This window comes from Pelophylax lessonae, assembly GCF_965119305.1.
Source record: "Pelophylax lessonae genome assembly, chromosome: 2".
Lineage (NCBI taxonomy): Eukaryota > Metazoa > Chordata > Amphibia > Anura > Ranidae > Pelophylax > Pelophylax lessonae.
Window position 1 is genome coordinate 157,544,348 of NC_138769.1, and position 25,027 is coordinate 157,569,374.

General features: G+C 40.7%; 1 protein-coding gene across 1 annotated transcript in view; it reads right to left on the bottom strand.

The window, feature by feature from the left end:
• The window catches only part of SMG6 (SMG6 nonsense mediated mRNA decay factor), a 697,848-nt gene that overhangs the window by 85,179 nt on the left and 587,642 nt on the right, over positions 1-25,027 (bottom strand). Inside the window, exon 14 of the mRNA XM_082247741.1 lies at positions 13,296-13,472. Coding sequence (XP_082103867.1) covers positions 13,296-13,472 — 177 coding nt within the window. The remainder of the gene's footprint in view (positions 1-13,295; positions 13,473-25,027) is intronic.

The following is a 25,027-nucleotide window of genomic DNA, read 5'->3' on the forward strand; positions in this document are numbered from 1 at the left end:
AGTTTAGAGCAGTGTTGGGTTAAAAAAAATATCCCGAGTTTTAAACATTTCATGGAGCACTATTCAATCCATCATCCGAAAATGGAAAGAGTATGGCACAACTGCAAACCTACCAAGACATTGCTGTCCACCTAAATGGACAGGCTGGGTAAGGAGAGCATTAATCAGAGAAGAAGCCAAGAGGCCCATGGTAACCCTGGAGGAGCAGCAGAGATCCACAGCTCAGGTGGGAGAATCTGTCCATGGGACAACCATTTGTTGTGTACTCCACAAATCTGGCCTTTATGGAGGAGTGGCAAGAAGAAAGTCTTTGTTGAAAGAAAGCCATAAGTAGTCCCGTTTCAGTTTGCGAGAAGCCATGTGGGGGACACAGCAAACGTGAAAGAAGGTGCTCTGGTCAGATGAGACCAAATTTGAACTTTTTGGTCTAAAAGCAAATGGCAATGTGTGCAGAAAACTAACACTGCACATTACCCTGAACATACAATCCCCCCAGTGAAACATGGTGGTGGCAGCATCATGTTTTGGGGATGCTTTTCTTCAGAAGGAACAGAGAAGCTGGTCAGACTTGCTGGAAAGATGAATGGAGCCAAATACAGGACAATCTGTTAAAGTCTGCAAAAGACTTGAGACTGGGGCGGAGATTCACCTTCCGGCAAGACAACGACCCTAAACATACAGCCAGAGCTACAGTGGAATGGTTTAGACTAAAGCATATCCATGTCTTTAAATGACTCAAAGTCCAGACCTAAATCCAATAGAGAATCTGTGGCAAAACTTGAAAATTGCTGTTCACAGATGCGCTCTATCTAATCTGACAGAGCTTGTGCAGTTTTACAAAGAAGAACGGGCAAAAATGTCACTCTCTAGATGTGCAAATCTGGTAGAGACATACCCAATAAGACTTGCAGCTGAAATTGCAGCAAAAGGTGGTTCTACAAAGTATTGACTCAGGGGGGCTGAATATCAATGCATGCCACACCTTTCAGATATTTGTAATACATTTTAGAAACCAATTTTCATTTTCCTTCTACTTCACAATTATGTGCCACTTTGTGTTGGTCTATTACATAAAATCCCAATAAAATATATTTACGTTTTTGGTTGCAACATAAAAAAATGTGGAAAATTTCAAGGGGTATGAATACCTTTTCAAGACACTGTATGAAATTCCCATACTCAGGGGAGTAGCTGAATGTGTTTTGGGTGTAATTATAAGTATGCCTGATGTGTGTGAGAAATAACTTGTTAAAATGAGAACTTTGGGAAAACATTTTTTCTTCATTTTGCAAAAATTTTGGACAAAAAATTACAAGTTTAAAAACCACTCCATGCCTCTTACTAAATACCTTGAAATGTCTACTTTCCAAAAAAAGGGTCAGTTGCGTCACTCACGGGTCTTGAAAGGTGAACGCACAATGAAGGTTTTATTTTGGATGTTTCGAAATAAAGCTGGATTATATGTACTCTGATAAGTGTGCAGTGGCGACCATTGGATGATAATATATATATATATATATATATATATATATATATATATATATATATAAAAATTATATACACACACACAGTAATACCTTGGTTTGCGAGTAACCTGGTTTACAAGCGTTTTGAAAGACGAGCAACATTTTTTTTTTTAATCTGTCTTGATATGCGAGTGCGGTCTTGATATATGAGCAGTTTAGTACAGTATAGGCATGCCATCCCCTCTGTTACATAACATTATGTGCCACTGTATTGCATATAAAATATGCTGATTTCTACTGTTTCAGAGCATCTCCCAGCGCTTATGTGACTCCTTGTCTCTCTGCTCTCCCCAGCTGGCAGGGCCGATCACTCCTGCTGACATCATCGGGGGAGATGGGGAGGAGAGAGGCAGAGAGCCGAGGAGTCATGCTAGCGCCGGGAGAAGCGCTGATACAGTAGAAATCAGCATCTTTTATTTACAGTACAGACACAGGAACACAATATTATTTAACAGAGGGGATGGCATGCTTAAACTGTGCAGTAATGTACTTTATATATGATAGCAGCATATCTTTAGTTATACCAATAAATGGTTGTGGAACAAATCATCTGAGTTTCCATTATTTCTTATGGGAAAATTTGCTTTGATATACGAGTGCTTTGGATTACAAGCATGCTGCTGGAACGAATTATGCTCGCAAACCAAGGTATTACTGTATATATATATATATATATATATATATATATATATATATATACACACACACACAAAAAGGTGCATCTTGTAAAATTATAATATCAAAAAGTTAATTTAGGTCATGGTCAAAAATGTTGACACCCCTGCTTTTCTGTCGGATAATGAACCACCTTCACCCAGAAAGTTGTTGTAACTACAAATGTTTAGGCCCCTTTTCACACATACGGTCCGTTTTTCATCCATCCGTTGACGGATGAAAAACGGACATCAATGAATCTCTATGTAAAAACGGATGATCATCCGTTAACATCCGTATTCATCCACTTCTGTCAATGTCCAGTTTTTGGAACGGATGAATGCCCTATTTTTTCATCCGTCAAAAAAACGGATCGAAACAAAAACTGATGTAAACGGACAAATGGTCAGTTTTTCATCCGTTTTTGCATTGGTAGTGGATGTAGAAAAAAACGGATGAAAAAACTATACATTTTTGATGTGACTGAACTGATGAACTGAACGGACCGTATGTGTGAAAGGGGCCTTAGGCATTCTCATGTTTATTTCTTTTGTTTGTATTGGTAGGACACAAAAAAGCGGAGAAACAAAGAGCCAAATCTGACACATTCCATGCAAAACTCCAAAAATAAAATGGACAAAATAATTGGCACCTTCTCAAAATTGAAAGAAATAACTGCATTCTAAGTTTGTGTTGCTCTTGTAATTTGTAATTAAACTCACCTGTATCAATGAAAGTAGAACTAATGTTTTATTTTTATTTTGGATTAAGCAAGGGAGGGTAGTAACCCCTGTCAGATTTATTTCCACCATCTGTGTCACATTGCGAAGATTTCCCCTTACTTCCTGTCCCTTAGCCAAACAGGAAGTGAGAGGAAATCCCTGAAAATTAAGGGAATTCCTTGGGGACCCTCATGACAACTAGTGTCCTCATTGGAACATTTCCCCTCTAATACTTTTCTGGGGACAACCCAAAATTTGGGGTTTTTCGTTTACTTTCAATGATAATGGTAATTAGGACAAATAGAGAGGGTGAATCTCCTTGGGGCACAGACAGCAATATAAAATCATAGGTGTTCTAATCCATCTCTACTCTATCGAAAATTTAAAAAGAAGTTTTGCCTTTGGTTATACTTAAACAGGTGCTGACAAAATAAAATCATACTGGCAACCAGTTAAAAATGGTGAAAAATTGAATCAACCTTTCTATTGTGTGTCTGTGTGCCACATGGAGCATGGAGAAGAGAAAGAGCAGCAAAGAAGTGTCTGAGGATTTGAAAATAAAAATTGCGGTAAAGCATGGACAATCTTAAGGTTACAAGTCCATCTCCAGAGATCTTAATGTGCAAATATATTTCTAAAGGTGCTATTGACATACAATTTCACCACGTCGGTAACAACCCATGCAATCCATACATACAAAAACCAAAACAAATAAGTTCAGAAATTAGGTTATGTGTAATAAAATGGAAAAAAGTATTGAACACATGAAGAAAGGGAGGTACAAAAAGGCATAGAAAAGCCAAGACACCAGCTATCAGTAATTGGAAAGCAATCCTGCCCTTTGTCAGTGCAAATTAATATTAGCCGGTTCAGTCTCAACTGATGGCCTATAAAAAGATGTCTCATTACCAAGGTGTCACACAAGAAACATCTCATGATGGGTAAAAGCAAAGCGCTCTCTCAAGACCTTCGCAAACTTATTGTTGCAAAACATACTGAGGCCATTGGTTACAGAAGGATTTATAAATTTCTTAATGTTACAGTGAGCACTGTTGGGGCCATAATCCAGAAGTGTAAAGAACATAATTTCACCATAAACAGGTCATGACCAGGTGCTCCTCACAAGATTTTTTAAAAAATGGAGTGAAAATAATTATCAAAAGAGTTGTTCAAGAGTCTAGGACCACTTGCAGAGAGCTTCAGAAAGACCTTGAATTAGCAGGTATAATTGTTTCAAAGAAAATAAGTAATGCACTCAACCGTCATGGACTGTATGCACGTTCACCACGCAAGACTCAATTGCTGAAGAAAAAGCATGCTGAAGCTCACTTAAAGTTTGCTACACAACATTTAGACATTAGACAAGACTGAAATACTGGAACAATATATTCTGGTCAGATTAGACCAAAATTGAACTCTTTGTTTGGAGGTCAAATGGCACTGCACATCACCCCAAAAACACCATACCAACAGTGAAGTTTGGAGGTGGGAACATCATGGTGCGGGGCTGTTTTTCAGCATAAGGTACTGGCAAATGTCAGATCATTGAAGGAATGGTGAGTGGAAAAACGTACCAATAAATTATTGCTAAAAATCTGTTGCCATCTACCTGGATAATAAAGATGAAACAAGGGTGGACATTTTAGCAAGACAATGATCCCTAACACAAAGGAAAATGCTCAATTGGTTTTAAAGAAAGAAAATAAAGCTGCTAGAATGGCCCAGCCAATCACCTGACATGAATCCAATATATATTAGAGATAAATATGTGGAAAGAACTAAAGATTAGAGTTCATAGAAGAGGCCCACAGAACCTTCAAGATTTGTAGACTGAGTGTGTGTGGAAGAAAAGGGCCAAAATCACACCTGAGCAATGCATGCGACTAGTTTCTCCATACAGGAGGCATATTGAAGCTGTCATTACAAAGGATTGTGTACGAAGTATTAAATACATTTCAGTTAGCGTGTTTAATACTTTTTACCTGTGTCATTCCATTTTATTACACATAACTTAATTTATGATCTTATTTGTTTTGGTTTCCTTGTATGTATAGATTGCAGTGGTTGTTACCGACATGTGGAGAACATTTCATATCAATAGCATTTTTAAAAATAGATTTACCTAGAAAAATGGTGACGTGTTCAATGCTTCTTTTACCCACTGTATGTATATATATATATATATATATATATATATATATATATATATATATATATATATACACACACACACACACACACACACACTAGCACAAAGTTGAAAACATATCTTCAGTCAAAACTTTTTTTTACTTTATCTTTGAATAGAACAGGCAATAGTTTGAACGCAATATTTTTTTCCCCAGTCTATATCCCTTTAGGATACTGTCTTGTAGAAACAACGAAAAGTGAACGAAAAGGTATTCAAAATGAGAGGAACCTGCCTTTTACCCAAACCGGTGTCCCCAATAGGAAATCTCTCTCCTATTTCTGCACAGCAATAAAATAAAAACTTGACAGATGTTCCAACCCTTCTCCCTATTCTATCCACAACCAAATAAAAAAAAAGACAAAATTACACATTTTTAGTTATTATGTAATCATCTTTTTTGAGTCCTTATGTATGTGGCCATTTTGGTACTTTACTGATCCCTTTAACCACCATATAGAATACAACATACTGTTCCTGAGTCCAACCACCTCTAAACCAAAAAAAAAAAAAAAAAGGATGCTTTGCAAAGGGTCTATGCCTACCTAATCCTATCATACCTAAGGAACCACCATAGTGGTGATATTATCTAAATTAGACAACAGGGTGGTCTAATTGTAAAATAGATCATACATGGACACCTTGAGCCATCTAACAAAAAGGCACTGTATGCAATCATTCTGGTTCTACATCTTCAATCCTGGACATTTAATGTCAAAGACCTATTGGTGGCACCTCAGTAACTATATACACAGGGCTCAGAATTTCAAGTCATGAGCTACTAGCCAGGCCTTAAGAGTTACTCGCCACTTGTTGCCCCACCCAAACCCTACCCTGCTCCACCCCTAAACACGCCCCCGTAAAATATCTCATATAATTACACTGTTAAATGTTTTATTCAGAATTAAGTTCAGAAAATATTAACAACTTTAGAGTGCCCACAGCGTGCCCCCTTTCAATGCAGAGTGCTCACAGCGTGCCCCCCTTATAATGCAGAGTCACAACAGCGTGCCCCCTTTCTATGCAGAGTGCCCACAGCGTGCCCCCTTTCAATGCAGAGTGACCACAGCGTGCCCCCTTTCAATGCAGAGTGGCCACAGCGTACCCCCTTTCAATGCAGAGTGGCCACAGCGTGCCCCCTTTCAAAGAAGAGTGCTCCCCTTTCAATGCAGAGTGACCACAGCGTGCCCCCTTTCAGTGCAGAGTGCCCACAGCGTACCCCCTTTCAATGCAGAGTGCCCACAGTGTGCCCCCTTTCAATGCAGAGTGACCACAGCATGCAGAGAGACCAGCATGCACTTACCTATGCCGCGGCGGCTTCTCCTCAATCCTCTGCGTCTCCCGAGTCGTCCTCCTTGGCCAATGGCAATTGTTCGCCTTTCGGCCAATCAGGAAACGGGTCTCGGACCGGGTGGAATTTTTGAGGGCTGTGTGTGTATATATATATATATATATATATATATACATATACACATACACACACACACACACACACACACACACAGTATCTCACAAAAGTGAGTACACCCCTCACATTTTTGTAAATATTTTATTATATCTTTTCATGTGACAACACTGAAGAAATTACACTTTGCTACAATGTAAAGAAGGGAGTGCATAGCTTGTATAACGGTGTAAATTTGCTGTCCCCTCAAAATAACACACAGTCATTAATGTCTAAACCGCTGGCAACAAAAGTGAGTACACCCCTAAGTGAAAATGTCCAAATTGGGCCCAATTAGCCATTTTCCCTCCCCGGTGTCATGTGACTCGTGTTACAAGGTCTAGGTGTGAATGGGGAGCTGATGTGTTAAATTTGGTGTTATCGCTCTCACTCTCTCATACTGGTCAGTGCAGTTCAACATGGCACCTCATGGCAAAGAAATCTCTGAGGATCTAAAAAAAGAATTGTTGCTCTACATAAAGATGGGCTAGGCTAAAAGAAGTTTGCCATGACCCTGAAACTGAGCTGCAGCATGGTGGCCAAGACCATACAGTGGTTTACCAGGACAGATTCCACTCAGAACAGGCCTTGCCATGGTTGTGAAGGGGCTAAGTCGCGCTAATAAGTGCCGATTTGACAGACGATTATCAAAAAAAACACAATGATTGATAGACCATAAAGTCCTCTATGATGTTAAAACATGTTATCCGAATGACAGATACAGTCCAAATTCCAGTTTCCCAGGGTCAGATGGTCATATTGACATTCATATAATCTCCTTACCAGAAAATGGAATAGAGTTCGCCCAAAAACTCAAACGGAGTTGAATCACCCAACCTCAGATGGATGTACTCAGATTCGCCTCTCATCAATCAATGGTAGTCATACATAAAAAAGAAAAAGGCTCCATAGCATAATACTGTTTATATGTTCATAGATCACCCTGAGGAGTGCACACCATCACCAGAGCCGGGTAACCAAGTGAGAAGAGACCCGACACCCTTAGGTACAAAATGCTTACCAGATGGAGGATGTTAAAGGTAAACAGAGAGAGAAAAGAGGTGGCATACAGAAGACCTCGTTCAACACCACTACCGCTTACCAGACTCCAATGGGTTAACAGCCAAACAGTCCAAAAAACGATCCTTTAAGCAACGGTGAAGATCACTCCTGAACTAGCAGACTCCAATGGGTTAACAGCCAAACAGTCCTAAAAACGATCCTTTAGGCAACGGTGAAGATCACTCCTGAACTGGCTCGAGTATTGTCCCCCAAAGTAATGTGATATGCAAGACAAAGGCACTAGATAGTGCATTACCACCACACTTTATTCAAAAAACAAATAGACAGCAACTTACAAACGTTGAATTCACAGCAAGGATTAGGCAAGCCGCCGGCCGGTCGGCTTCTCCGCCCGTCCTATCCCGTTGACGAAACGTGCGTCGGTCGCGGCGTGCTGACGTCACCTGCTTGTGTGGACGCTATTGGATAGGACGGGCGGAGAAGCCGACCGGCCGGCGGCTTGCCTAATCCTTGCTGTGAATTCAACGTTTGTCTGTAAGTTGCTGTCTATTTGTTTTTTGAATAAAGTGTGGTGGTAATGCACTATCTAGTGCCTTTGTCTTGCATATCACATTACTTTGGGGGACAATACTCGAGCCAGTTCAGGAGTGATCTTCACCGTTGCCTAAAGGATCGTTTTTAGGACTGTTTGGCTGTTAACCCATTGGAGTCTGCTAGTTCAGGAGTGATCTTCACCGTTGCTTAAAGGATCGTTTTTTGGACTGTTTGGCTGTTAACCCATTGGAGTCTGGTAAGCGGTAGTGGTGTTGGACGAGGTCTTCTGTATGCCACCTCTTTTCTCTCTCTGTTTACCTTTAACATCCTCCATCTGGTAAGGATTTTGTACATAAGGGTGTCGGGTCTCTTCTCACTTGGTTACCCGGCTCTGGTGATGGTGTGCACTCCTCAGGGTGATCTATGAACATATAAACAGTATTATGCTATGGAGCCTTTTTCTTTTTTATGTATGACTACCATTGATTGATGAGAGGCGAATCTGAGTACATCCATCTGAGGTTGGGTGATTCAACTCCGTTTGAGTTTTTGGGCGAACTCTATTCCATTTTCTGGTAAGGAGATTATATGAATGTCAATATGACCATCTGACCCTGGGAAACTGGAATTTGGACTGTATCTGTCATTCGGATAACATGTTTTAACATCATAGAGGACTTTATGGTCTATCAATCATTGTGTTTTTTTGATAATCGTCTGTCAAATCAGCACTTATTAGCGCGACTTAGCCCCTTCACATCTTTTCTTTGTTTGTCACAAATTAAGTTGCTGCTGTTATCCATTGGTTAGCGCAGTTATAACTCCCTTCTTTTTACTTGCCATGGTTGACCAAAGAAGTTGAGTGCACGTGCTCAGCGTCATATCCAGAGGTTGTCTTTGGGAAAAAGACATACGAGTGCTGCCAGCATTGCTGCAGAGGTTGAAGGGGTGGGTGGTCAGCATGCCAGTGCTCAGACCAAATGCCGCACACTGCATCAAATTGGTCTGCATGGCTGTCGTCCCTGAAGGAAGCCTCTTCTAAAGATGATGCACAAGAAAGCCCACTAACAGTTTGGTAAAGACAAGCAGACTAAGGACATGGATTACTGGAACCATGTGTCCTGTGGTCTGATGAGAGCAAGATAAACTTGTTTGGTTCAGATGGTGTGAAGCGTGTGTGGCGGCAACCAGGTGAGGAGTACAAAGACAAGTGTGTTTTGCCTACGGTCAAGCATGGTGGTGGGAGTGTCATGGTCTGGGGCTGCATGAGTGCTGCCAGCACTCGGGAACTACTATTCATTGAGGGAACCATGAATGCCAACACATACTGTGACATACTGAAGAGCATGATCCCCTCCCTTCGGAGACCGGGCTGCAGGGCAGTATTCCCACATGATAACGACCCCGAACACACCTCCAAGATGACCACTGAAATGTTAAAGAAGCTGAGGGTAAAGGTAATGGACTGGCCAAGCATGTCTCCAGACCTAAACCCAATTGAGCATCTGTGGGGCATCCTCAAACGGAAGGTGGAGGAGAGCAAAGTCTCTAACATCCATTAGCTCTGTGATGTCATCATGGAGGAGTGGACGAGGACTCCAGTGACAACCTGTGAAGCTCTGGTGAACTCCATGCCCAAGAGGGTTAAGGCAGTGCTGGAAAATTTTGGTGGCCACACAAAGTATTGACACTTTAGGCCCAATTTGGACAATTTCACTTAGGGATGTACTCACTATTGTTGCCAGCGGTTTAGACATTAATGGCTGTGTGTTGAGTTATTTTGAGGGGACAGCAAATTTACACTGTTATACAAGCTGTACACTCACTACTTTACATTGTAGAACATTTTTATTTCTTCAGTGTTGTCACATGAAGATTTATTAAAATATATATATTTACAAAATTGTGAGGGGTGTATTCACTTTTGTGACATACTGTATACACATACACACACATTATGCCCATTTACCTTTTTAATGAAAACCTAAACAGGAAATGTATTCAAATGTTGCACTTTACAGCCTTATATGTCCTGTAAATAATTTAGGTATTAAAAACTAGTTATTCAGCTATGGTGAAGTTAACATAAGTTGCCAATTTTAATCTGGGCATCTATATTTCTATGACCAATGGTCATGAATCAGTTAACCGCTTGCCGACCGCCGCAAGTAGATATACTGCGGCGGTCAGCCCCTAACAGGCAAAGTGACGTATATATACGTCACTAGCCCGTGAGGCTCTGGGGAGCGAGCCGATGTCCGCCGCTCACTCTGCGAACGTCGGGGGAGAGGGAGAAAGGCAGGCAGCTTGTGTAAACTATACTATGTAGGACCGTTGATCAGTGTTCCTACAGCTCAAGCCACAGCCAATCACAGTTAGAATCACGCCCCTAGGGACACACACAGCCCCTCCCTCTCAAATAAAGTTAACCCCTTCACTGCCAGTGCAATTTTACAGTAACAGTGCATATGTATAGCACTGATTACTGTAGAAATGTCACTGGTAACCCCAAAAGTGTCAAAAATGTCAGTCAAGGGTCCGATCTGTCCGCCCCCAATGTCGCAGTACCGCAAAAAAAAAAATCGCAGATCACCGCCATTACGCGTTAAAAAAGAAAAAACAACAAAAACGACAAAAATCTTTCCCTTTGTTAGTAAACGCGATAACTTTTGCGCAAACTAATCAAAATACACTTTTTGCAATTTTTTTGCCAAACATATGTAGCATAAAACAAATTGGCCGAAAATGTTAAAAAATTTTGATTTTTACTTTTTTTTTTTGGGGAATTTCATATAAAAAAAATGTGAAAAATATTGATATTTTTGCAAAATTGACGCTTTTTTTTGTTTATGGCACGTGATCAAAAAATCGCACAGGTGATCAAATACCACCAAAAGAAAGCTCTGTTTGTGGGAAAAAAAGGACGTCAAATTCGTTTAGGTACAGCGTCGCACGACCGCGCAATTGTCCGTTAAATTCACGCAGTGCCGAATCGCAAAATACCCCCTGGTCTTTTAGCAGCCAAATCCTCCGGGGCTTAAGTGGTTAAACATACATAGTGACATGGACTAAAAGGTAAATGTGAAATGTTAAGAGTTTGGATTTTGATTATATACTTTTACAGGGAACTCCTGCCGAAAATCTTTTGTGTTTTGGATGGAATAAAGTGCATTGCAAACATTTCCACTTACTGTTCTGGCCACAGGTGGTCAATACAGAGAGAGTGAAAGAATAGTTCAACACAAAAACACATAAAAAAAAATTATATATATATATATATATATATATATATATATATATACATACACACACACACACACACATTTTTTTTTCTTTCTAGTAGAATTAGAAAGAACAAGAAACTGTTTCTCAGTCTCTTCTCTTAGAACTATCGGCAGGCTATTTAAACGGTCTGAAGACTAGACACATACTTGTTTACATCTGAAGGGATGATCTTTCTAATATGGAAACTATGTGACCACATTATGGATAAGTTCTCCCTTTGAAGAGTTCTCTTGGCTTTTTCCTTGTTTGGATTTGACCATTGCCCCCCATTAATTCTCCTTCATCACCTTTTTCTCCCCTCCTTTCTTTGGAAAACGACAAGTGATTATTTCCGGTGTTACACGGATTATTGATTGGTCCTAAGTACCTCATTTTCCTTATATGGTCGTCCAATATCCTATAAAAAGTGTATGTCTTCACTAATCACCTATATGGGGAATCGCTGGTCATATCTCATCTGAGACACCAACTGGTACAAAGACATATTTGTCATTAGACATGGTTATATCCATTTCTGATTAAAATTTGAGGACTATTTCTAAATTGAAAATTTGCTCAATTAGCTGGAGCCTGAGGAAGCATTTGTAGCAAAACGCGTAGTTCCAGCAACAGTTTGATCTACATGCAGCCCATATGGACCTATCCAAATACGATGAACTAATGGCTTTTTGCTAATCTTTGTATCTTGTTGTGTGTATTACATACTAATGCAATATTTTATATGTATGTTCGCTTTTAATGATTATTTAATAAATTTTGCAAAAAAACTTACAAAAAATAAACGAGTTTGATATGTTTTTTCAGAGGCACATTAAAATCCCCTTTGGTTCTAACTCCTCCCATTTAGGGCGATCTTAAATAAATATACATATACACATTTTTTTTTTCTTTCTAGTAGAATTAGAAAAGAACCAGAAACTGTTTAGTCTTTATTATGGTCTTTCCTCCCTCCAAAATAGGAATTTCCATGCATTTCCCTTTTTGGATTATAGGTGGATACTGGGACAGGAAGCGAGAGGAGATCTCCCCCAATAGGGCCAAGATTGACAAGTTGTAATCTGCTTCCAGCATACTCAAACCTTTCAATATATTAAATACAATTTTTAAAAAAATGGCTTGGCTGGAGCTTTACTTTAAGTGAAATTTTCTTCATTTCACAAAATTTAGTATGAGAAAAATTACAGTTTTCATGCTGCATTTGCATGTCACATAGGCAAAGTTTTCAATACTAGCTATAAATTAGTCTATGAATGATATGTTTTATAGCAGTAAAGGAGAATGAACAATAGAGTCCAGATATGTTCAGATTCCATGTGGCTGGCTATGAAGCATACACAGTGCACTTTTAGCAGAGAACAAGTACATAGGAGGTTGTGTGGTGCATTTGCCTCAAACTCCTTAATCAGATCAGGATGTGAGGGACAGATTGGGTTCAGTGGAGGGGGCAGTGGGATGGGTGCCGTCAGCTCTTCCTGTACGTGTCAAGTAGACTTCAATTCACCCTCTGAGCAACACCAAGATGTACGCCCACAAACTTTATCCCTAATCTGAACTCTGCACCCCCTCCCTTTCTCCCGTCTCGGCTGCAACACATTATTACTTTAAGAAAAAAAAAAGAAATGAAAATAATAGCAGCAGATGATGGATGGAGTAGATAGACTGGGACAATGGAAAATAAGCTATAGGATGATACAAGAAAGAATGCACGCACACAAAATGGGGATGACATGCCTATACAGACTTGAAAGACACTGGCATTACACAAATTACACTGAAGTACATTTTTGGCAAGGCACTTAAGCATTCAATTATTTAAACAAAAATAACAAAAGCCCAAGACTGGCTTTTCTGGGTTGCTTGCATTTCTTACCACTGGCTCAGTGGGTAAACCCCAGTCTCCCCCATTTTTTAACCAATACCTGATCTTCCAGTTGGTTTCCCTCCGGGCTTCCCGTTTCCTTTCCTATGGCGTCTGGGACGGGTGCCACTGACACATACTTTCCACCCTTGAATGCCAGCAGAGGCTCTTCTTGTCCGCACAGTGCTTCCAGGAAATATTTCAGGACTGTGACCCGCTTACAATCCGCAGCAATAATCTGAAGGGGGAGAAGGAGGGAGAAGAGATAATGAGAAAGGAAAACACTGAGCAGAGGCAGGAGAAAAGGGCCAAGTGTTTCGTTAACCCTCTGAATCTTCCAGTTCATTTAATACTACATGATCTAAAGTGAGGATGCAGAGTGTATAATGGCGTGTGGGCTTCTAGTAAGAAACCAGAATCCCTCCAAACACAGCACTTTTTTCTAAGGAACAAAAAAAAAGAAACTAAAGGAAAAATGAGATGAAATGTGTGATTAAGTGTGATAAAAAGAGAGACTATTTCTGAATTACAACTCTGAGCATGCTAAAAAAGCATACTGAAAATAGTAGTTCCACAACAACCAAAGAGACAAGTTGCTTAATGTTAGATCAAAGAATTCCATTAGACAGCTGGCAAGGCACAGGTTCATGATCTTAGAACTGTAAACTTAGGAAAAAAATTTGAATAATTTCCTAAATCATTATTACACAAGAAATGTACACATGAAGACACAAACTAGTTAAACTTTGCATAAAAGCGGTTTACCAAGGGGTAAAAACATACATATAGAAGGTTACGAATCCTCACTAGGAAAAAAAAAACAATCTACACTATATTTTGTACAGTGTTATTAAACTGTGACAAGCATTTTACAGTCTACAAAAAGCAGTCTGATTTTGTTCTTTTTTTACTGTGATGATATTCTCAGCAACAAGACTGACACTTCAAAAATAAACCATAAAAATGTTCATTGTGCTCTTAGTCATGAATAGGCACTGTATATTACTTATTAAAGGGACTTTCCATATCAAAATAGATCCATAACCAACATGCTGTAAATGTTGTTCTGTTGGCCCAATTATAAAAGGCAGCATTCTCAAAATGTATTAGTCAAAGTGCTGGGAATAGGGTTATCAATTTTGTGGTCATTTGCTCAATGCCCATCACTTCTGAGTGAATCCAGAGACAAGTGTTTAAAGGCGTTAAGTGGTACAAGTTGGGTAACCACAAAACTGCAGTTCAAGAAGTACCATCTCCTTGCTGTAGAGATGGTACAGTCTGCTGGGAGCTTTGCATTTACAGCAGTAATCATGCTGCCTTAAATACCTCATTCTGGGTTTTAGTCCTGCAATACTGGGTCTTGCATGGTGGTTAAAGTGGTGTAGTTTTACTGTATTTAGGCAACCAGATCTACAGATAAAGTCTTGAGCCTAGCATAGTACAAGTAAACCTGAATCAGTAGAAGGACATGGTGACCATTTCTAGAAAGAAGGTACATCCTAAAGTGATATTAAAGGTTCTTTTTTTAAAAAAACAGGTTGTTATACTTACCTGCTCTGTGCAGTGGTTTGCACAAAGCAGCCCCGATCATCCTCTTCTCGTGTCCCCTGCCAGCATTCCAGGCCCCTCCCTCCTGCCTAGTGTCCCATAGCAAACAGCATGTTATGGGGCACCCGAGTAGGCTCGCTCCTGAGCTGCTGATTCACGTGTCTATTCACGCATGGATCACAGCTCTCCCCTGCCCCAACTCACTCACTGGCTGTGGTGGACAGTGGCAGGAGCCAATGGCTAGCTCTGCTGTCTCAACCAATGAGGAAGGAGAGACCTGGGAGAGCAGAGGCTCCGGTGAACATTGCTGGATTGAGATGGAGCTCAGGTAAGTTTTTATTTTGGGGGGGGTGGGCTGCGAGCACTGCTGCACACCAAAGGTTGAATGGATGAAGGGAAAAAAAAACAAAACCTTCAGCCACTTTAAACTGACCATACACTCAGCAAAATGTTAGTTAATCGAGGAATCTGTAGCTGTGGGTTAAACTAAAAAAAACAAAAAAAAAAAAAAAAACAAACATTCACCCAGCTTTACTCCATAGAGGTCAATGATCTGTAGTGAGTAGCAAGTAATTAAAAGACAACTGTACCAAATGAAGCTGCAAAGGAGATGAAATGCACCCCAGGTACCCATTTGCTCTATTTGTGCTGGTTCTCACTAGTGTGATTTCAGATGTGACTTTAGTAGCACAGAATTGCATGACAAGTGAAATACCATTATATTCACTGGTGCCCATTCCCAATAATACGACTCAGCAGAATGCAATTTTGGGAAAAGGTTCCTGTGCTACTTTGGTGCGATTTACAGTGCAAGTCGGCCCTATAGAATATGCAAACAGTCTATATTCCCTTTCGCACATGTTCCTGGAATGAGTTCTCAAAAGTACCAGGTGCTGCACAGACCACCAGCTGGGTACAGGAGCATACACGATACAATGTAGATATTTGCCAGTACACCACGGATCTTTGATTACGTCTAAACTGTTTTTAATGAAGAAAGAGCACATAAAAAACAATGTAGTGCTACACTACACCTTTTTGTGATGTTATCTTCCATAAAAAACGTTTGGATGCCGTTAAAGATAAGTTGTGTGTTGGCGAATATTTACACTGTATAGAGACTATGCAAAAATGTGGCCAAGTTAAATCAAAGTCGCAGTACATAAAGGCACTGAAACTGCAGCAAAATTGCATTAACAGCAACTTAATTTGCAGTCTTTATTCTGTCCTACTGTGCTCCTCATAAGTACTTAACATTTATCATGCACCAGCTTAGCGTGTGAGAGAGATCAGATGAAAATCAGTGAAGAATTTTTGTTAGTAAACCCTTGGAAAGAAGTGCAAAGGAGACACTACTGCATGTGACGGGTCAGGCAGATTAAGCAGAGCAACAAGTTACTATAGGAGGGCAAAGCCAGTTAAAGTCACTAAAACAATAAAAAGCTGGGTTCTGTGCCCTTATATTTTACTTATCGCAAGATTTAAGAGGAGAACAGAATCATCTATAGGTAAGCAGAGAAATGCTTTGAAGACCTTCAGCAGAAATGGAGCAATTGTCCTAAACACAGAAAAAGGATTTTTATCAAAGAAACCCTCAGACTACTTGGGCCAGGCAGGAGACGTAAAAAAAAAAAAACACAGCCTATAGTCAATCCTTCTCCTGTGTTACCACCTACAACTTTCTTCTGGAATACTATGCCTTTTATTGTCCTTCAGCTCATATGCTTCCTGTTTCATTTTTATTGGAATTGTAGATTTTAGGTCTACATGCAAAATCAGTAAAGTTATAAATACACCCAACTGTTAATTTGCCATACTTTCACGTGAGTGAGTTTCAAGAGACTTTCTAGCAGTAAATGTTTAAAAAAATACTGTAACCAGAAGTATGAGAATCTCTTCTCTTGCGATTGCACTTGTTTCTCTTTAAGGCCCCTTTCACACATACGGTCCGTAGGTCCGTTTTTCGTCCATCCGTTGACGCAATGCATCTCCATGTAAAAACGGAGGACAACGGATGATCATCCGTTAACATCAGTTTTCATCCACTTCCGTCAATGTCTGTTTTTTGAACAGATGAATGCCCTATTTTTCATCCGTCAAAAAAACGGATCGAACGAAAAACGGATGTAAAACGGACAAACGGTCCGTTTTTCATCCGTTTTTGCATTGGTAGTGGATGTAAAAAAAAAAAGAGATGAAAGATGGATGAAAAACGGATAAAAAAAACAGACAGAAAATGGACGGAAAACGTATTGAAAACTGATACATTTTGACGTGACTGAACTGATGAACTGAATGGACTTGTATGTGTGAAAGGGGCCTTAGTCTCAATTATTTACCCTGAAACAAGCTTATCACCATCTGAAACCTGAGGCTCTCTATACACCACCTCACTCTCTCATCGGGTGTAAATCCTGTCACCAGAATGTCATTCAGTACTGCTCCACCCAATCTCTTGTTTCAAAAAAGATTTAAAAAAATAATGCAGAAATGCTAGTTTATGTTGGCAGCAGCCCTTCACCAGTTGCCACCTCCTTTAACCTTGAAGAGCCTGTTCTACCACATTGCACAAGGTTACAGTGCAGTGCCATTACGCTTTAAATCAGGAAGTGAGGAAACCTATCAAATGCCCTTTCAAGTACAACCCAACACAGAACGTTCGTCAGAGAGCACTGCACAAGCTAATAAGCCCTAAGACTACCTATATTCAACTGCAAGGGAAAAGCAACAGCAACTTGAAAAGTAGAGGAAACCCAGCGTCAAGTTTACAATATAGTTGATAAGAAGTTTGAACATTTTTTTGCAGGGCCACATCATTAACGTGGGTTTTTCTGTTGGCTCCTCATAAAACCCCAAAACAGTGCTGGAAGGTAAGCTAACTGCATTCTGACCCAACAGCTTTTAGTGCTTAAAGGGGTTGTAACCCCGGGACCTGTTTGTACCTACAGGTAAGCCTATAATAAGGCTTACCTATAGGTACTGTAAATATCTCCTAAACTTGCACAGTTTAGGAGATATTTACATTGCATGCAGCCAAAGACTTTATTGGCGCATGTGCTCTTAAGGAACGGCTGCCCGTGCCGTTTATTCAGAGCCCTGTGCCGTGACCAACAGCTCCCGCACGCCTGTGCCGGAGTGACGTCACGCGGCTCTGGCCAGTAGCACAGCTGGAGTCTGCAGACCCGGAAGGAGGACAGATAAGGATGGATGCGCCCTCCAGCGGGGAAGACGCTGGCTTTGTTTGCAGGCAAGTGTCACAATATGTATATATAAACGCAAACAATGAATTTCTCTTATTTGTTATATTTTAGTCTGTTAAAAATGCCATTCAAAATGTTGTTATATCTGTTCGATAAATGCAAAAATATACCCATTGATCTTGTCTGACATTCAGAGCGGTCATGTGTTCTCTGCACTCTCTGTGAAATCTCAAGCAGTCTTTGTAGCCATAGTAGTTCTCGGGCCACAGAATAATTAGCGTATGCTGTGGAGATGGGAAGAGTGGGAGGTTTTGATTAACTTCACAAAAGACAACTGGGCAGGGCCGACTACTCAGTCCACAAAAATGCTGTATCTCTTAGCCCACAGTAGGACTTAGGGGCAGAGTGCATTTCTGCAAGTTCAGCAGGTCTTTTTTGTACTTGCAGAGTCTTTAGGGGCCTGTTCACACAGGAACAGAAAGCTGCTGCATACTAAACCGTAGTAGTTTAGTGTCCATCAGCGGTTTGTTTCGGTTGCAGTGAACCGACAGTAGCGGGCAGTGTGGCGCGCGCGTCAGTACATCACACAGCTTTTTTCCTTTTTTTTGTACAAACTTTATTGGAAGCTCAAAAAAGTTACACTTTTTTATGTCACTGTACAGCATGCAATACTGTCCAGTGACGTGTTTTCTGTGTGTCCTAGCGGTGACCTGCCAGTGCAGTTGTTAATAAAAAAAACAAATGCAACCATCATGTTTAAGTTTTGTAATTATTAATATAATTTTTGCTTTTGGGTTTAATATTGCTTTAAGTAAGATGAGCAGATGCACATTAATTGTTTAGTAATCACTTTCTGGTATAAAACAACTGGGCTACACGACATTCTCAATTGGCTGCACATATAATAAATCCCTACATGTTCCAGGACTTGCAACTTGACCAGACAGTTCTATAATGTTGTTACACATGTTATATTCCTTAAAACTGAAACATTTTGGAACAGAAAAATTCACGTGTGTACATTGATGAACAGATACTGGGCACAGTAACAAAGTTCTCAGTAGGCATAAAGTTAAAGGTTTTCACATAAATTTGTAAGGTAGAAATACCTTTTGGTAGCACCTTACCAGTAGTAAGGTGCTTAATCAAGCATAAGATGGTTGGATCTACTACTGGTACCATCCATTCCATAGTAAACTTCGTTTCTAATAGATAGCATTTTGTAATGATATTTGGGGGCGAGAAAGTCTTTCCTGGATTGCACCAACCTTCATAAATTTTGCCTTTTGTTAGATTTTGAACAAGACAAGCATTTTTTATAGACTCTGCTAGCCTTTCTTTTTTTTTTAACCAAAGAAGGTAGGACCAGATGGAAAGTGCCAAGGACCTTGTCAATAGCGGCAATAAGTAGCTCCGTAATAAGCAAACTTATTGGGGTTGATTTACTAAAGGCAAACAGACTGTGCACTTGAAAAAAATGCATTTTTTCTACTTGCAAATGATTGGGTATTCTCTCCGGAACAACTGCGCTTGCAAAGTGCAGTCTATTTGCCTTTAATAAATCAAGCACAGTGTGTGAGGCTGTAGCAGTCTGTGCACAGAGGCCTGAGGGTGAGAAATACAGTATCTCAAAAAAGTGAGTACACCCCTCACATTTTTGTAAATATTTTAATAAATCTTTTCATGTGTCAACACTGAAGAAATTACACTTTGCTACAATGTAAAGTAGTGAGTGTACAGCTTGTATAAGTGTAAATATGCTGTCACCTCAAAATAACGCAACACACAGCCATTCATGTCTAAACCCCTGGCAACAAAAAGTGAGTACACTCTTAAGTGAACATGTTCAAATTGGGCCCAAAGTGTCAATATTTTGTGTGGCCACCATTATTTTCCAGCACTGCCTTAACCCTCTTGGGCATGGAGTTCACCAGAGCTTCACAGGTTGCCACTGGAGTCCTCTTCCACTCCTCCATGACAACAACACGGAGCTGGTGGATGTTAGAGATCTTGTGCTCCTCCACCTTCCTTTTGAGGATGCCCCACAGGTACTCAATAGGGTTTAGGTCAGGAGACATGCTTGGCCAGTCCATCACCTTTACCCTACACTTCTTTAGCAAGGCAGTGGTAACCTTGAAGGCGTGTTTGAGGTTGTTCTGTTGGAATACTGCCCTGCAGCCAAGTCTCCGAAGGGAGGGGATCATGCTCTGCTTCAGTATGTCACAGTACATGGTAGCATTCATGGTTCCCTCAATGAACTGTAGCTTTCCAGTGCCGGGAGCACTCATGCAGCCCCAGACCATGACACTCCCACCACCATGCTTGACTGTTGGCAAGACACACTTGTCTTTGTACTACTCATCTAGTTGCTGCCACACACACGCTTGACACCATCTGAACCAAATAAGTTTATCTTGGTCTCAACAGACCACAGGACATGATTCCAGTAACCCATGTCCTTAGTCTGCTTGTCTTCAGCAAACTGTTTGCGGGCTTTCTTGTACATCATCTTTAGAAGAGGCTTCCTTCTGGGACAACAGCCATGCAGACCGATCTGAGGCAGTGTGCAGCATATGGTCTGAGAACTGACAGGCTGACCCCCCACCCCTTCAACCTCTGCAGCAATGCTGCCAGCACTCATATGTCTATTTCCCAAAGACCACCTCTGGATAGGACGCTGAGCATGTGCACTCAACTCCTTTGGTCGACCATAGCGAGGCCTGTTCAGAGTGGAACCTATCCTGTTAAACCGCTGTATGCTCTTGGCCACCGTGCTACAGCTCAGTTTCAGGGTCTTGGCAATCTTCATATAGCCTAGGCCATCTTTATGTAGAGCAACATTTTTTTTTTTAAGATCTATGAGGTGCCATGTTGAACTTCCAGTGACCAGTAAGAGAGTGATAACTTCAAATTTAACACACCTGCAACCTTGTAACACTAATGAGTCACATAACACCAGGGAGGGAAAATGGCTAAGTGGACCTCAGTTTGGACATTTTCACATAGGGGTGTACTCCCTTTTGTTGCCAGCGGTTTAGACATTAATAACTGTGTGTTGAGTTATTTTGAGGGGACAGCACATTTACACTGTTATAAGCTGTACACTCACTATTTTACATTGCAGCAAAGTGTAATTTCTTTAGTGATGTCACATGAAAAGAAATAATAAAATATTTACAAAAATATGAGGGGTGTACTCACTTTTGTGAGATACTGTATGTTCTGAGGTCCTTTCCAAACCTTCCTCAAGGCCTGTAGGCATCACAGGATCCAACACTAAAGAAAACTGCTTGATTACCGACGCAGCCTGGAAAACTCTTGCCCTGGACAGAATTGGCTGTATTAAAAGCCTTTACCAGTCAAAGAATTTGTGCCCTAGATGCAGAAAATTGACCTAAATTCATGATGAAATTAGATTTTTTTTAAAAAAAATGTTATTAGATATGTTTTCAGAAGAAAGTAAGAAATATTGTTTTTTGTTCAAAATTGTCTTTTTTTTTTTATCGTGCAAAAAATCAAAACCACAGAGGTGATCAAATACCACCAAAAGAAAGCCATTTGTGGGAAAAAAGAGACATATTTGATTTGAGTTCAGAGTCACACAACCACGCAATTGTTAAAGTAGCACAGGGCTGTATCGCAAAAAATAGCCTGGTCATGAAGGCGGGTAAACCTTCTGGAGAGCAAGTGGTTAAGGTATGAGGCTATAACCCAGGGGTATATGAATACTATTCCTGTGTCCTGTACTGTACGATTAGGATGAAAAACAAAATGAAAAACTAGCTCCCTTCACTGTGGGCCATTGCAAAATAGAGGGTTGATTATGAGGACACTTCAGCCTATTATAGTACCCTGGCATTGCTTGAACCATATAGCTTCCTCCCACAAAAAGTTTTAAGTAAAAAAGAAAAAAATCACTAATCAGAGACTGATCACTGTTGGATGTGCAATACATCAATTACAAGGGAACATTCTGCAATTAGGTGGGGGGATGGCACTGAACTCTGGATGCCAAGGCTACGCAGATCTAAAAGTGCAAGCATTCAAAAAGGAAGTGTGCCTGTGGCAAAGCTATAAGTTTCCTCTTACAGTCTAAATTTATGTGCAGTTGTTCCTAAGTGTGTCAGCTATTTGACCTACATGTGACCCTGCCTGCAACCTACTTCAACTCCGAGTAGCAGGACTTTCCTTTTCACTGCCTGGGCTCTGAACAGTGTAATACAAAACATGTGTGATGAAAACCCACACAGTCAACCTGTATGCTGCCATGGTCACCCCCCCAGTAATGATCGCAAGCAGGAAATAGGTGCCCTGCCAAATGATTGCCTGAGGTCAAAGAATAGGAGGGGGGACGTCAGCTGCAAGAATGTTCTACTCACGCACAGGACCCCTTTGCTGAAGGATATGATGGAAAGACAAGCTCAGACCTAACGCAGGCAGGCATAGAACAGGGAGAGCACAAGGCGGTTTCTGGGGATTTTCTCAAAAAGGTATAAAGCTCAGCACTATGTAATTATTACCAATAATATATGGATTTCTGAAAAAAAAAATAATGTGTGAAAACTGCAGAAGCCACAACCATGAATGCTGTAGCATAACCGCCATGGGTACAGGCTTTTGTCACTATGCTAAGCAAGGATTTATTAAGCCCAGAATGGCACAACGTTTCCACTATTAGAGAACTAGGAGCCTCCGCAAATGAGTCTGATACACTAGTGTGAGCAATGGTGAACAGAAGTCTTTTTGTAAACCGCAACTTCTAAAAATAGGGCACTTTGGCATCATGGGAATAATGAAGACATCATGTATCCCAGTGATGGAGTCCTCTTATCTGCGGCGTGAGCAAAATTTGTATACTTCTTTGCACCAAGGCTGGAAGTGAGCTGTGGGGGGATGGGGAATCAAATATCTTTGCCACTCACCAACAATGCAGGGGGTGGGGAATTAAATTTCACTGACAGGGACCCTCAGTTTTTGTGTGTGTTTGGGTTTAGAGTACTGACACAAGTGCTAGAGGCTATTATTCCAGCCACTGTCACCAACGTTAGGGATTACTATTGCATTCACTGACACCAATATTATAGTGGCAGTAAAATATCTCTCATTATTTTTACTTACAGGTAAGCTTATAATAAAGTTTACCTGTAGGTAAAAATGAATATCTCCTAAATGTGCATGTTTCTTCAGAGCTGTGTGCCATGGGCCAAGATTCCTGCACACATGCACGGGAGTGATGTCATTTCGGCTGGGCCATTAAAGCCACGGAAGCCCACGAACCTGGAAGGAAGACAGGGTTAAGTAGGAAGACTCTGCAGGGGTCCTCGGCAGAGCTTTGTTTCAAGGTAGTGTCTCATAATGTGCTAGCATGCAGTGATGGGGGTGAGGGGGAAGAAGGTGCAGATGCCGAAGCAGGTTGAATGTTCCACTCCTAAAAACAGGTGGAACACGTAACATGCTCCAAAGGTGAACCTATCCTTTAAAGTTTAATATTAGACTTACTGACTCCAATGTTGGAGGTTATTATTGCATCCATCGACACCAATGTTGGGTTTATTACCGCACTAAATGACACCAATGATGGTGGGTTATTGCATCCCTTGACGCCAATGCTGGAGGTTATTATTGCACTCAACACCAATGTTGGGTGTTATTGCCGCACTCACTGACATTAAAGCATGGGGGTTAATGCTGGGGTTTTTTTATTCGTCAGTGTGTTTTAAAAATGCAGGACTGAAATTTTTGGGTGTTGGAAGTGTTTTAGCATATTCATTTTGATTGAGCTGCCTAAATTGACGCAAATGCGAAGTGTCGGGAGCCGCACTTGAAACCCTCTACAACCTTCAAGTTGACCACCACTGATGTACACAGATCTAAGGAAAGTAAAAAGAGACAAACACGCAGAAGACATAGTGTAGTATCCAACTTATACTTATTAACCAAATAAGAAAGTAGTAAACTATACTGCAGGGGGTCAGAATAGACCCCTTTGGAACTGGCACCTGTGGCCAACAGAGAGCAATCCTATAACTTGGCAGGCAGAATGGGAAGTACTGAAAAGTGCAACTGGTATTCTGGGCTCCTTCTCAAGAGACAAGCATTGAAATTGTCAAATGGCATGTGTACTCACTAGCACTTTACCAGCTCTGCCCACCAGCATTTGGTCAACAAGGAATCAACATCCTCGGTGCAATCCAATAAGACAGGTGACAAAAAGGAACCTGAACCAGTAGCGAGGTCTACCTCTCTATGACGTGTGGCATAGGTGTGTGAATCACATGACTGGTAAAACAGTTTACACATATGCAGCACTGATGTTTAACTGTACATTCCAAGCACCACAGAATTGGCAATTTTCAGAAGTATTAAAGCTGAAAACCAGGTATGATTTTATTTGCATACTTACATTGACTTCGTTTTTACCAATGTAAGTTTGCATCTCCCATACCCAAGGGGCCGATGGGGAAGTCAACAAGCACTGTGGCGTTCCAAGATTGGACAAGGTGGAGAGGAGGGCTAGTGACCTCATGATCTTCATCCCATTCAATAAGAGAATGGCTTGTATTCCTTGAAAATATACAAGGCATTCTATGAATGGCTTCAATGTCAAATTAGTGACCCCTTGGTTGTATGTGTGCAGAAGGAAATTTGTTTGCACAAGACCTGGAAAGTCATGGCCATCACTGCAGAAGTAGTGACTACTACACTGGTTGTCAAATTCCTCAGTGGCCCTTCAGGTATAAGATATGCATACTTGCAGATCAAACCTGGCATCAAAGTTTAAGCAATATCTGTGGCTGGAAAGGAAAAAAGGGACAGAAAAATGTAAATGTTGCCCCCAGTGTGATTCCAGTTTGTTACTAGCACCAGAAAACAAAAAAGACAGATGTCATCTAATGGTTTCTATGGGCAATATATAATTTGTCTTACAAATAAAATATGTATGGAGTTAGCAACTGACAAGCAAACAATGGACATATTCTGTAAAATGGCCAGTCTTCCATGGCTGTGCCAGAATCTGTCGTGCTTTGTACCGTTCTTCTACACA